We start from the raw sequence: 11,943 nt of genomic DNA on the forward strand, positions 1-11,943 counted from the left end.
GGGCGGCCTGCGGCCGTCTGAGGCGGCGTCGTTGCGTCAATGGAAAAGGGAAGAGGCACCGCTGCCGTCCGTCCGGGCTTCAGAAAAGCCTCTCGCGCGGTGTCCCCCAGCGTGCTGCTCTACAGACTAGCGAGAAATGGGTTTGGCAGGCGGACTTTTCGGTGGAACACCTCCCTGCGAGGAGAGGCTGTGCAGCCCGGAGAAGAGAAGGCTGTGGGGAGAGCGGAGGGCGAACTGTCAGTATCTGCAGGGCTGTGAGAAGGGAGGGGACAGACTCTTCAGCATGGCTGCTGTGATTGCACAAGGGGAAATGGCTTCAAACTAAAGGAGGGGAGAGTTAGATGAGATATAAGGAAAAAGTCCTTTACAGTGAGGGTGGTGAGGCACTGCATGGGTTGCCCTGAGAGGTGGTGGTGCCAAGGTCAGGCTGGATGGGGCTGTGAGCACTGCTGGAGCTGTGGGTGTCCCTGGGCACTGCAGGGGGCGGGAGCAGATGGCTGAAAGGTGCCCAAGGACAGTGGCAGCTGGAGTAGCACGTGTCACACACAGCCTGTGTGCCCACTGCCGGTTGCTGCGGGGAGCAGCTGTCCGTCTTCCTCAGCCTGCTGTGTGTGAGGTGCGCAGCCTTTGGGCTGGACCAGCTGGTGTGCAGGGGGGGTTGTAGGTCTGGGCCAAGGTATTGGGTGGTCGGGAGACTTTCGGGTGTGCCCTGAGGGGACGTGCAAACGTGGTGTGAGTGCAGCAACATAAGTTGGCGTGGGCAGAGACATTGGTGCAACCAGGAAGGAGGGCCTGGGGCCAGGGCTACTGGAGGAGGCAGCCAGGGCCTTCCCATCTCTGAACACAGCAGCTTAGACTTGTTTTGTTCATGTTTCGTCTTCTTTTGAGTTACTCTGAGTTACAATGACTCATGTGGCACATATTTGTAATCCATTCACTGCATTCAGAAACCAGAGAGCTGTTCACATACTTCCTCATCTCCCAAAGAGGGATAGTATTTTAGGTGATTTTAGTGATTTTAGGCATTGTGATTCTAAACAGAGACTTATGGGCAAAAGGGGGGAAAAAAGGGAAGTGGAGTAATTTTTCCTCTTGATGAAGAGCAAGCAGAGAAGGAACACCCTTTGCTTCCTCTTTACTTAAAGAGACCCTTTTGTTGAACCAGTGGCAGAATTAGTTGGTGCACACATGCAGCACGGGAGGTCAAACACCGCAGATTGCGGGCTTTTTGCCTGGAGAGGTCACAGTGACTCGGAATGTATGTCTTAAGTGATGCTATGTTAGTCTGCCATGGGTTATCTTATTTGAGAAGCCAGCTCATACATTTTTCTGTGGAAACAGTCGATCTGAAATGAATTTACAGTAAAACAAATGGGAGGTTTTCCTTAGTCTCCAATGAGCACTAAGCCTGTGAAACAAGTTTTAAACAAAGCTCTTAAGCTCTTGACCAGCTTTTGTATTTCCTTTATTTTCAATGAAAAATATACAGTTTTAGTTTCCAGAATATCAGCAAAGAAAAAGGGCTTGGGAGTTACCTTTACATTGTTCAGGGTTCATCAGAGCAGGGAGGGGTGAGAGCTGCCTCTGCCTACCCTACGAATAACTTTGCCTGTCTTCCTTGCTCTCAGTGATGAACAGATGTGTTCACAGGTCAGAAGAGGTCAGAGCAGAGATTGTAAGATGTTAAAAATGGAATTAAGCAGAAAATACGTGATTGAAGCAGAGTCCCACAGAGAGGCTGGTAGAAAAGAAACCACTCAAAAGTCTTTCTTGTAGGCAACCTCTGTTTATCACCACAGGGAGAATTAAGCAACGGCTCCATGACAGCAGCTCTCAGAGGAAATGAAGCAAAGCAAATGCTCAGCAAGGCCATGCAGATGGCATGCAATAACTGATAGATATGTGTCCTAACTGACTCTTGAAATGAGGAAACCACTGTGTCCTGAATAAACAATTTATGGAAATGTGAAAGGAAGATGAAGGTTCAAGAGGATGCTTTATGTTCTTACATCACTGCACTGCCTGGCTGCTCAGTACAAAGACGTTGCTACAGCAGACATCATCTAAGGGTGGTTCTGCGGGCACCAGTCAAGACCACTGAAACCATCAGCACATTCTTCTGATAGCACAGAACTTCCATTGAAGCTGTCCTGGGAAAGCAGAGTGACACCTTGTTCAGCAACACAGCATGTGAAGCCAAGGGTATGAGCAGGAGGAAATTCTCTCTTTGTTTTCCTGCATTTTCCCTCCCTGGTAAGGACAACTGTCTAGAGAAACTCTGCCACTTACCTGTGAGTTTTTGGAGCCTCAGGATCTCCTGGAAGCTATGATGCACATCATGTGCAAAACAAAGGTGCAGCATAGCCCTTAGCAGTGAGGCACTCAGGCACTTGAAGACACAGTGCAGTCACAAAACTCAGAAGCAGAAAGGGAAAACCAAGTAACATCCTTTGGAAAAATTGCTTAATTTGGGCAAATGTCCCCAGCACAGATGGTAAGATCAGTAGTGAGCTGAAGAAATGATCCCTTGGAAATGTAAGTGTTCACAAAAGACAGCTGAAAACTTTGTTACTGTTCACACATAGTGAAGAGGTGTAAATAACACAGCCCAGGCAAGGTGAAGCCAGATCTCCCCTTTTTGCTTTGGATGATACACTACCCTTAAAGGTCAGAGCACTCCGTGCCAGCAGTGGAAGTCTTGGAAGCTCCCCACAGGCACCTGCCATGGGGCTGGCTCTCAAGTGAGTTGTTATCTCACACTGTCTGAAGTTAGAGCTGACAGAGTTGCTTTTTCAGCTCCCCATTGCCAGTTGTCAGCCCTTCTGGCAGCTGTAGTAGTCGCATTGCAATGTCCTTAGCCATGGGACAGAGCAGGACCCAAGCAGGAGCCAGGATTTCACATATGACTTCACATTAATCAGCGCTAAATCTTCTGTTGTGTAGTTTTCATGTTCCCACACGCACATTTTGGAGATCTGTTGTCAATCTGTACCTTCTGATTTGCTAAGCTTATTTTCTTGAGGCTTTGCAAATCAGTTCAGTTCTGGAGACCTCACTCCAGATGTTCAGATCTCTGGATTTGAAGAGATGACTGGCAGTTTTCGGAAGCAGTCCCTATTCATGCAACATGCTTTAAATTCCTTTCTGCATCTCCAAGGTGATACGGGACTTTCAAGGTTGACAGGACGTTTCCCAGAGCTCAAATGAGAACATAGATAGAAAAAAAAAAAAGAGTTCTGATGGCGTAAACAGTGGCACTCAGTGATCTTCACGGGGTCACAGGGTGAGGAAAAGCAATTTAGGACATATTGATCACTGAGCCAATTTCAAAATCTACCCTCAGGGACCTGACCTACTTTGGACTTACACTGGCCAGTGCTTGCATTGGCTTCTCCCTTGCTTCCAAAAGTGGCTGTGTCTCCTGCAGCATATGAGCCGTTTGGGGGTACCGAATTGAAGAGAGAACCAAACACTTCTCTTGTCTCTTCCTTGCCTTCTCCCATTTGCTTAGGATTAAAATAGGCTTTCATCTACATTTTGAGTTTGGGGTGTTTAAGGGGCTTCATTGCAAAAGGGTGTGCTTGAGGAGGGCTGGTTTTTCCTCTGATATTCAGATAGCTGTAAAAGGCTCCAAGAAGTCACTGTCTCCGCTGATGGGATGGAAGAATAGGGAGAAAAAGCTTAAATTCAGCCCTCTGTTAAAATTCATGAACTTTAAGGGCTTTGTACCTGAAGCTAATAAGAGACTGATTTGCTGAGGCAGTGTGAGCCTCGTGTAGTGCTGCCACAAATGTGTGTAACGTAGAAACAGCAAAGCAAAACTGAACACCTCGCCCTTAACACTGAATGGGAACTTGGGAAAATAAAAGCTGGGAAAAAGACATCAGCCATCTTCTTCCCACCTCACCTGTCCCAGATATGCAGAATTCTAACGCCAAATTAGTCCTGAATCATGTGTAAACTGAAACATCTGCCTGAGAGCTTTCCACAGACCCATGGGAAGCTGCCGATCGAGAAGGAAGCTCTGCAGACACAGACAGGGGACCCAGGCAGTGGGCAAGCGCAGAGGTGGAGCTTACATGGGATTTTTTGGTCAGTGTAAAAGCCTGAGACAGCTCAGTGCCAACCACAACGCCTGGAGCACGGGGAAGGGGAGCAGAGAGTGGAGCACCGTGCTGGCGATGGGGAGGGCAGCTCCCATCCTCCTCGCCCTGCTCAGTGCATCAGCCACCACCTGTAGCACCCAGGACACCTGTCCAGGTGAGTGACACACCAATGCTGCTGCCGGTGCCTGAGGCAGGCTGTTCTGTCAGCCCACCTGGCACAAGGGCCATTACAAGGCCCTGGGGGAGAGGGGGGGATTTTTTCCTTTTATGCTCCTTTTTAATTCACCTGCAAATGGAAGGCTGGGGGTGGGTGATGAAGCCTCAGCTGCGGCCTTACAAAGCTGCTGGCTCCAGTCAGATGTCCCCTCAGCTGTGAGGTCTCCAGGAGCAGACTTCCCCATTCTAGGCTTTCCGTCCCAGCGCAAAGTGTCCATCCATGGATGTGCCCCAAGTACTGCCGGGTGCGGAGCTATATGAAGGGACAATCCAGTGCGTGCTGTGTGCCTGGCACCTGGCAGCTCAGGGACACCACACAATGCAGCTTTCTGTCTGTGTTCCCTGGGAAGGCAACAGGTGTGATTTGAAACTGATCTGGTGTCAGAAAATGGGACAGAACATTTACAGTCCAGACCCGTCAGTGCCATTTACTCTTTGCCATCAATACACCACAGGACACCTCACATCTTTTGCTTTATCAAGCTATAGTACCTTTGTCATGCATGTAATGTCCCATATAACAGCCTTCTCTCCCAGTAAGCTCCCCTGAAGTTAGAGAAATTCCACACCTCTCTCTTCTAACGTTAACTCGTACAATCATGCTGAGCTCCCATCCTCAGGAAGGACATGACTTCTGCCTGTCTTTGCCTTTTGTACTGTTTATGAAGCCCAAAGGGTTCGATTTCTTATCCCAAACATCACAGAATCATAATAATCTCTGCAATGATTGTCTTCATTTACTCAGAGGTGAAAATAGTGGGACTTGGTGAGGCAGACCGTCTTGCTGTTCTTCAAGGATGCCCAGGGATCCCAGGTGCAGCTGGCCCAAAGGGAGAACCAGGCCTCTCAGGAAAAAAAGGTATCCGAAGATATCAGACAGCTTTCTCGTTTGTAGAAAGGATGTGTGGAGGGGACACCCCCTACCCATGGGAGTCCCTCAAGTTTTTCACAGCCAACTCATACAGAAAGCAAATCACATCAGTAGAGGGAGCAGCTCCACTGCAGCAGAAGCCACAGACTGGCTCCAGGGTATGCAGTGCTCATAGGAATTCATATGTGAGCTGTAAATCAGGACTTTGACTGGCAGTATCATAGAATCATAGAGTCATAGAATGGCTCGGGTTGGAAGGGACCTTAAAGATCATCACATTCCAAGCCCCCTACTGTGGGCAGGCTTGCCAACCACCAGATCAGGCTGCCCAGTACCAGTGTAGTATAGTTTTAGCAAAAGAAATGGAGTGAGATATGTTGTCAAATATAATCTAATGAAGAAAAAAAAAAAACAGCTTCCTTCCTTTTGCAGAAGTTGAGGCCCAGCTGTCCCAACTTCTGTTCTACCTTCCCTCTGGTCAGACTGCAGTGCACACATATAAACTGTGTATTTTCTTATAGGAGAAATGGGAACCAAGGGACCCCCTGGGAAAGCAGGACCACCCGGAATAAAAGGTAATCCATAATATATTTAGCTTTAATCCATAAAATATTCTGTGCATACATAGGATAACTGGATCTACAGAGATGAAACACTTAGGAAACAACTCTCAAGTAGTATAGGTCAGGCAGATTTGAGATGTGGATCTGGCATGGGATGGGTACTGGGAACTGTGTCCTTGAATGGGATCATGTCAGAGGAAGATATTACTTTTCTTTACAAAGTTTCTCTTATCAGCCCCCTAAAATCAGACCTCTCCCCATTCTCCTATTCTTGGAGTGGAGACAGCTGGTACAGGGTGAAGCAAGGAAGGAATGGGCTGACCGCCCCCAAAATAAGGAGCTGACTTATTTCACCTCTGGCTCTGCACAAGCTGGGAGCAGGACTTCATGAAAGCATGTTGGACTGTGCCTCATGAAGGATTCAAGGCCATGACCCAGCCTCTGGAAACAAATTGCCACTTCCAGCTCCCAGCACAAGAGCCACTTCAGCAGAACCCCCCAGCAGGAGGTGGGTGAACGTATTAAAACAGCACCTATTGCTTGAAATCTGACAGATCCCAGACTGGAAACAGCCTACACAAGAAAGAGAAGGAGCACTTATCGCTTGCCTGCAACCTGCTGCTGTTTTGGGGAGCACTGCTGGCCCTGCCTTCAGCCAAGGCAGTCAGCAGAGCACCGTGGCTTTGCACCATTTCAACAGTCTCTCCTGTACATTTTGGAATGTACCTGGAGGGGCAGGAGCAGCTGCCTGTGGAGCTGAAGTAATGCATTTCCTTTGAGCCACCTGCAAAAAGCATTTTCCTCTTGTGTCTTGCAGGAGCAGCTGGAGACCCTGGATTGCCAGGACCAAAAGGTAAACAATGCTGAGCTGAATTTATGATGTGAGTGTGTTTAGTTCAGCATCCACCCTGAGTCACTGTGAAACAACACACCAGGTGGGAGCAGCTATAGAAAAATAAAAGCACCCTGAAGGGCAGTGGGCAGGGCTGTCTGACAACAGCTGCCCTGCACTGCAGGGCCTGGGCTGCAGGGGCTCACTGCAGGGTCTTGCTGCTTCCCCAGGCAATGTGAGCAGCCCCTCTCCAAACCTGTCACCAACAAGAGTTGCCTGAAGCATGAGAGCCTGGTAACTAGTTTGCTCCAGCTGTCACAGCTGCTCCCAGAACACCTCCCAAAGCCCTTCCCAGCAATAACTGTTCCCTTGTTGGAGCTTTTGACCCTGCTTCCCTTCCTGGGTGTGTTCCAAGTCCTTCCCACACCTACCTACTCCTGTTCCACGTGTCCCATCACCATGGGAGTCTGTGGCACAAAGTGTTGCACCACACTCAGTGGGCAGGCAGAGCATACAGGTCCAGTAGGGACACGTGTTATGTCAGCCTTGCTGGATGGACATCCTGGCCCCTAACTAGCTGGTGGAGGAAAAAATCTCATTAGGGGCCCAACAGCCCCAGGACAGTGAGGCTCCATGTCCCCAGGTCCAACTGGTAGTGAGGCTGAAGGTGCACTCCCAGTAGGCATACGTATACTTAAAGTAAATATAGATAATTTAAAAGGGCTGCTCTGAAAGTGCTGCCTCCTGTTTTATGATATTGGCCCACAATGCCAGAAACAGATGTTGGTGGGATGGCAGCAGAGGCTGAACCTTCCCACCAATATCCCATTACATGTTGTTGCTGTGTAGCAGAGGGGTGGTCTGACGGAATGGTGCATGACATGGGAGTGCGTATGGAGCAGAGTGGTGTCATTAAATTCTTCTATGCAGAAAAAATACCAATGGGTGCCATCCGCCAATGCTGGTGAATGTTGATGGAGACCAACCAGTGGATGTGAGCACAGTGAGGGGCGGGTGGTGTGCTTCAGCAGTGGCAATGGCTACAGTAGGTCACCTCTGCTGGTTTATACAAACACAGCATGCAGGTTCATGTTCATCACTGGTGGAAATGCAGAGCTAATGGTGGTGACTATGTTGGTAATTCGTGTTTTGTAGCTGATAATTTTCTCTATCAAACAGTGTTACTGTGCTCACTGTATCTGTTGTAGATTCCATAGAAATAAATAGGAGGCATTACTTTTGGAGGAACTTATGTACATGTAGTAAATATATATACAAATATACACATATATACATGTCCATCTTCACAGCCACTCAGAGCACTCAGATTAGCACAGGAAGCACCAACAGCTGAGCAGGACAGCAGCCCACTACAGGGAATGCTTCTATTCACACTTATTGACTCTCACGCTAGCAGTATCTGACCTGGCTCTGTCCCACTGGCTGCTGGCACCTGGGCAGCCCTCCTCCAGGTGCTGTGTTCTTCCCTTACAGACACAGACACACAGAACAGACAGCTTTCACCCAGGACAGTGTTAGAAAGACAACAGGACAGTGGTTATCAGGACAGGGCATGGCCAGACAAGTATAGATCAGCTATCTTTTCCCTGCCAGCCATTTGTATCCTACTCCTCTCCTTCCTTCCAAAATCACCTAAATCCCTCCTTTTACCCACCTTTGGATCCTCTCCTGGACATCCCACAATAAGTTCTATGCAGCCTCAAAATCCCCTTCCTCTGCATCCAACACCATGCTCTGCATCCCTTCACAGCTGCGTGATGGGGCAAGCAGGGGCTGCTGCTGGTGGTGCTAGGTGTCATGGCTGGATGTGGGGCTGGGGCTCAGGATTTCGCTTGAGAAGAAAACGTTGTTGCAGGAGAAGGAAGGACCAGGTGTGGAAGGCAGAGAGAAATCCGTGGTGTTTGCCCAACAGGAGCAAAAGGAGAGCCAGGATTTCCAGAACCTTTGGGTGAGTTTCGTCCTGGGCCTTTTGTGCCACCATCAGCGCTATGGAACAGCACAGCGACGACAGCAAGAAGGCAGAAGCCCTCCATCAGAGGTCAGGACAGGGCCGCAGCAGTAACCAACTCAATGACACCAAAAGGCAGAGTAAGGAGATAGCAGTTAGCCTGTTTGTTTCTCGCAGCCACATGCAGCTTCTGTGTGTCTCCTCGTAATCCCTCCAGGCTGGGGTAGGTAAGGACATCTACATCTGATAAGCGCATTGCTCAGACCCTCCAAAGCCTCCTTGCAGATGAGTCTGAGCACATCTATCTTTTATAAAGTGCCCATCACCCTGTGACATAGTGGCTCAAGGAGCAGCAGGATTTGTCCCCACATAGGTGTACACCCGTGAGGCTGAAAGCTCTGGGCATGGGGCTGTAGTGCTCTCTGTTGCAGTGAGCACGCCGTAACTCTTTCCACTTCCACTCTTTCCCCACTCTGCTCAAAAGCCAGGAACTGCCAAGAGCTGCTGGATAAAGGGAAGATCCTGAGCGGATGGTACACCATCCACCCCCAAGGCTGCAATGCTACCACTGTCTTCTGCGATATGGACACGGATGGTGGAGGATGGATTGTGAGTAGGATGAGGAGAGGGAAGCTTTTATTTCCCTACGGTGATTTTTATTGATACTCCAAATGATAGCACTAAGCAACAAAAAGGGAGGAAAGCATTAAAGAGAGGACAAACACACCACGAAGCTGGTGGAGAGGGCAGCTGAAGTTCCTTTGACCAAGCCTGGGTGAATGCAGGGGATTCTTTTGGGAGCTGTCTCTGGGAACAGGCTGAGAACCACAAACCCACCCATTCCTGCTCAGCCAGCAAACTCCCAAGCACAGATGAAGGGAATTTGCAAGAGAGAGATCTCCCCTCTGGTTCAGCACTCCCAGCTGCCCTCTGGAGTGGTGTATGCATTGGGGGTTAGCTGAGGCCGTGCCACCAGCAGGCAGGCAGTGGGGCTTCTTCTGGAGCAGAACGACTGCCGGGGATGGAATTCTCATTTCCCACAGGTTTTCCAGAGACGCTTGGATGGGTCAGTGAATTTTTTGCGAGATTGGAATTCATACAAACGAGGATTTGGCAACCAGCTGACGGAGTTCTGGCTGGGGAATGACAACCTCCACTTCCTCACCTCTCTGGGTAAGGGCTGCCCGCTCCCTGGGCTGGGGCAGAATGCAATCACTGCACAGCACTGCCATTAACAGACTGAGTGTCCCACATTCCTCCTGGGCCCCAAAGGTAATCCTAACCAGAATGCAGGCTCCTGCAGCCCAGTGCTCACAGAGACATTCACTCTAAAAAGAGGAGAAGTCAGAGAAGTGAATGAGCTGCCTGCATGACTTATCCTGGAGATAACACATCTCCCTGCCGTGACTGTGAGGACAGTCACGTTGCCCACAGACAGCCTTGCATTCACAGTGATGTACAGGACAGGCAGTTCTGCAGGAATTTGAAGTCTATCACAATCTCTGCGGCAGTGGCAGCTCCTCTCAAGTCAGCTGAGGGCTCCTTTACCCCTCACTTCTGAATCCCAGTTGCATGCTCACCACCAGCCCCACGGAACCACTGTCCTCCTTTTCTTTTAGGAACCTGTGAACTCCGCGTTGACCTGAGAGACTTTGACAACAACTACTATTTTGCCAAGTATGCTTCCTTCCGAGTTTTAGGAGAGTCTGAGAAATACAAACTGGTTCTGGGAGACTTCCTTGGTGGAAATGCTGGTAAGTGAGCAACTTACTGGGAAAGACCTTCCCAGAGCATTTCAGAAACATTCAGCATTTACAGCCTAGAGCAGTGTCACACAAAGTCCTTGCACAACCTGCATTTTGGGTCAGTATTTAAAAACTGCCTATGGTGACCCAGGTACGGTGACCTGTGCAGGGAAGGAAGGGGATATCCACCCCCCACAGATGTGTGACCCAGAGCGGTACCTACAAGCCCTGCCACATACTTTAGCAACAAATGCAGAATCAGGCTGCATCTCCTTAATTCCTGGTATGCTGGGGTTGTGTTGTTGTTTCTTCTTAAAAAACATACAAATCCTCTGCAAAATTCAATATCCCTCATGTGGGAATGAGCGAAACCAACATGTGGGATAGCAGTGCTCTGAGTTTAGGAGGCTTTGTACACTGTCTCCTAGTCCAGACCTCAGTAAATGCAGAGAATGCAAGTGGTGCAAGGGGATGGGCACCTGTATGACTGCAGGCAGAATCTGGCCCACATGCTGCACAGCCATAGGTGGGTTCTCTGTGTGTGTTAGCAGTCCTGGCAGAACTCAGGATACCGCTCCTTTTCTCTGTGCCCAAGGAGACTGTGCAGGCAACCAAGAGAACAGGATTCATACAAACTGCCTTACATCCAGCCAGGCCTCTGTTGCCCAGCAGTTGGTGCTCAGGAACATGAGGTTCCCTTTTGCACTACTGCAGTAACTGTGAGTGTGTACTCCCTGCAGGAGACTCCTTATCGTACCACAAGGACATGTCATTTTCAACAGCAGACCAGGACAATGACATGAGCTCCTTCAACTGTGCCACAGCCTACAAGGGAGCGTGGTGGTACAATGACTGCCACTACTCTAACCTCAATGGCATGTACTGGCTGGGTGCACATGGGAGCTATGCTGACGGCATCAACTGGAAGACGGGCAAAGAATACCATTACTCCCATAAACGAACAGAAATGAAATTCAAGCCAATTTAACAGCACAGGAGGATGTCTGACTGGCACTGACAGGTGCCACCCAACAGCCAACAGAAGACAGAAAACATCATATTGTTTGAGGGCAAGATCAGACCAAGAAGGACACTGTAAATTGTGTCTTTGGCCCAGAGCACCTGTAGCCTTTAGAGATCAGAAGAGAACAGTACTGCTTTGAGCTTCTGTAAGCCCTGACTTTAATCCTGCTCTGTCTCCAGCAGCCCTACCGATGCTGAGTAAGCGTTTCTGAAAAGTGCATTACTTTGATGTAAAGACTACCTTGGTGGTAAGGCTACTGTTTTTCAGTAAAACTCTCAGATGGTATTACCCTACATGGCACAGACTGGTATTTTTGTCTCTAATCTAAGTACACAAAACCTTCGGTGTTTTTGCAGCCTTTTTTCCTGTTGGATCCAAGAGCTGTCTGAAAGGCACTGAATTCTCTTCCCCAGTGCCCAACAAACCCCACAACAAACTGCAAAGGCCCAGAGCCAGCTCCAGCCATTCCTGTGTTTTCAGGATCTCACTATTTAGCCACTGTGGACCAAGAGCTGCAAAAAACAGTCTGACTGACAGTGCGTGGTACTAAGACACTACAGCAGTCCCAAGTCAAGCCTTCCAGAAGGAGACACCATGTAAACCAAGCTGTAACTGCA

General features: G+C 49.2%; 1 protein-coding gene across 13 annotated transcripts; it reads left to right on the top strand.

The window, feature by feature from the left end:
- Positions 1–15: 15 nt before the first annotated feature.
- On the top strand, positions 16–11,619 carry FCN2 (ficolin 2). Of its 13 annotated transcripts, none has more exons than XM_040649429.2 (10): positions 16–616; positions 1,800–4,260; positions 5,068–5,181; positions 5,715–5,768; positions 6,574–6,609; positions 8,465–8,557; positions 9,042–9,166; positions 9,601–9,730; positions 10,177–10,311; positions 11,043–11,619. In XM_040649429.2, exons 2-10 carry the CDS (start codon positions 3,996–3,998, stop codon positions 11,288–11,290), a joined length of 1,200 nt encoding a protein of 399 aa, XP_040505363.1. In that variant the 5' UTR covers positions 16–616; positions 1,800–3,995; the 3' UTR covers positions 11,291–11,619. The 13 variants fall into 13 exon arrangements, with proteins under 13 accessions (XP_040505363.1, XP_040505362.1, XP_040505364.1 ...); XM_040649428.2 differs by having other exon boundaries at positions 16–236; XM_040649430.2 differs by having other exon boundaries at positions 16–4,260; positions 9,610–9,730.
- Positions 11,620–11,943: the final 324 nt, after the last annotated feature.

This window comes from Gallus gallus, chromosome 17, assembly GCF_016699485.2.
Source record: "Gallus gallus isolate bGalGal1 chromosome 17, bGalGal1.mat.broiler.GRCg7b, whole genome shotgun sequence".
NCBI lineage: Eukaryota > Metazoa > Chordata > Aves > Galliformes > Phasianidae > Gallus > Gallus gallus.

Excerpts from the sequence above, each read along its gene's own strand:
- FCN2 (XM_040649429.2), top strand. The coding sequence starts at position 3,996 with ATGGGAAGCTGCCGATCGAGAAGGAAGCTCTGCAGACACAGACAGGGG. Across the intron at positions 5,769-6,573 it reads AGGACCACCCGGAATAAAAG|GAGCAGCTGGAGACCCTGGA; the intron begins GTAATCCATAAT and ends TGTGTCTTGCAG. Across the intron at positions 10,312-11,042 it reads CTTCCTTGGTGGAAATGCTG|GAGACTCCTTATCGTACCAC; the intron begins GTAAGTGAGCAA and ends TACTCCCTGCAG.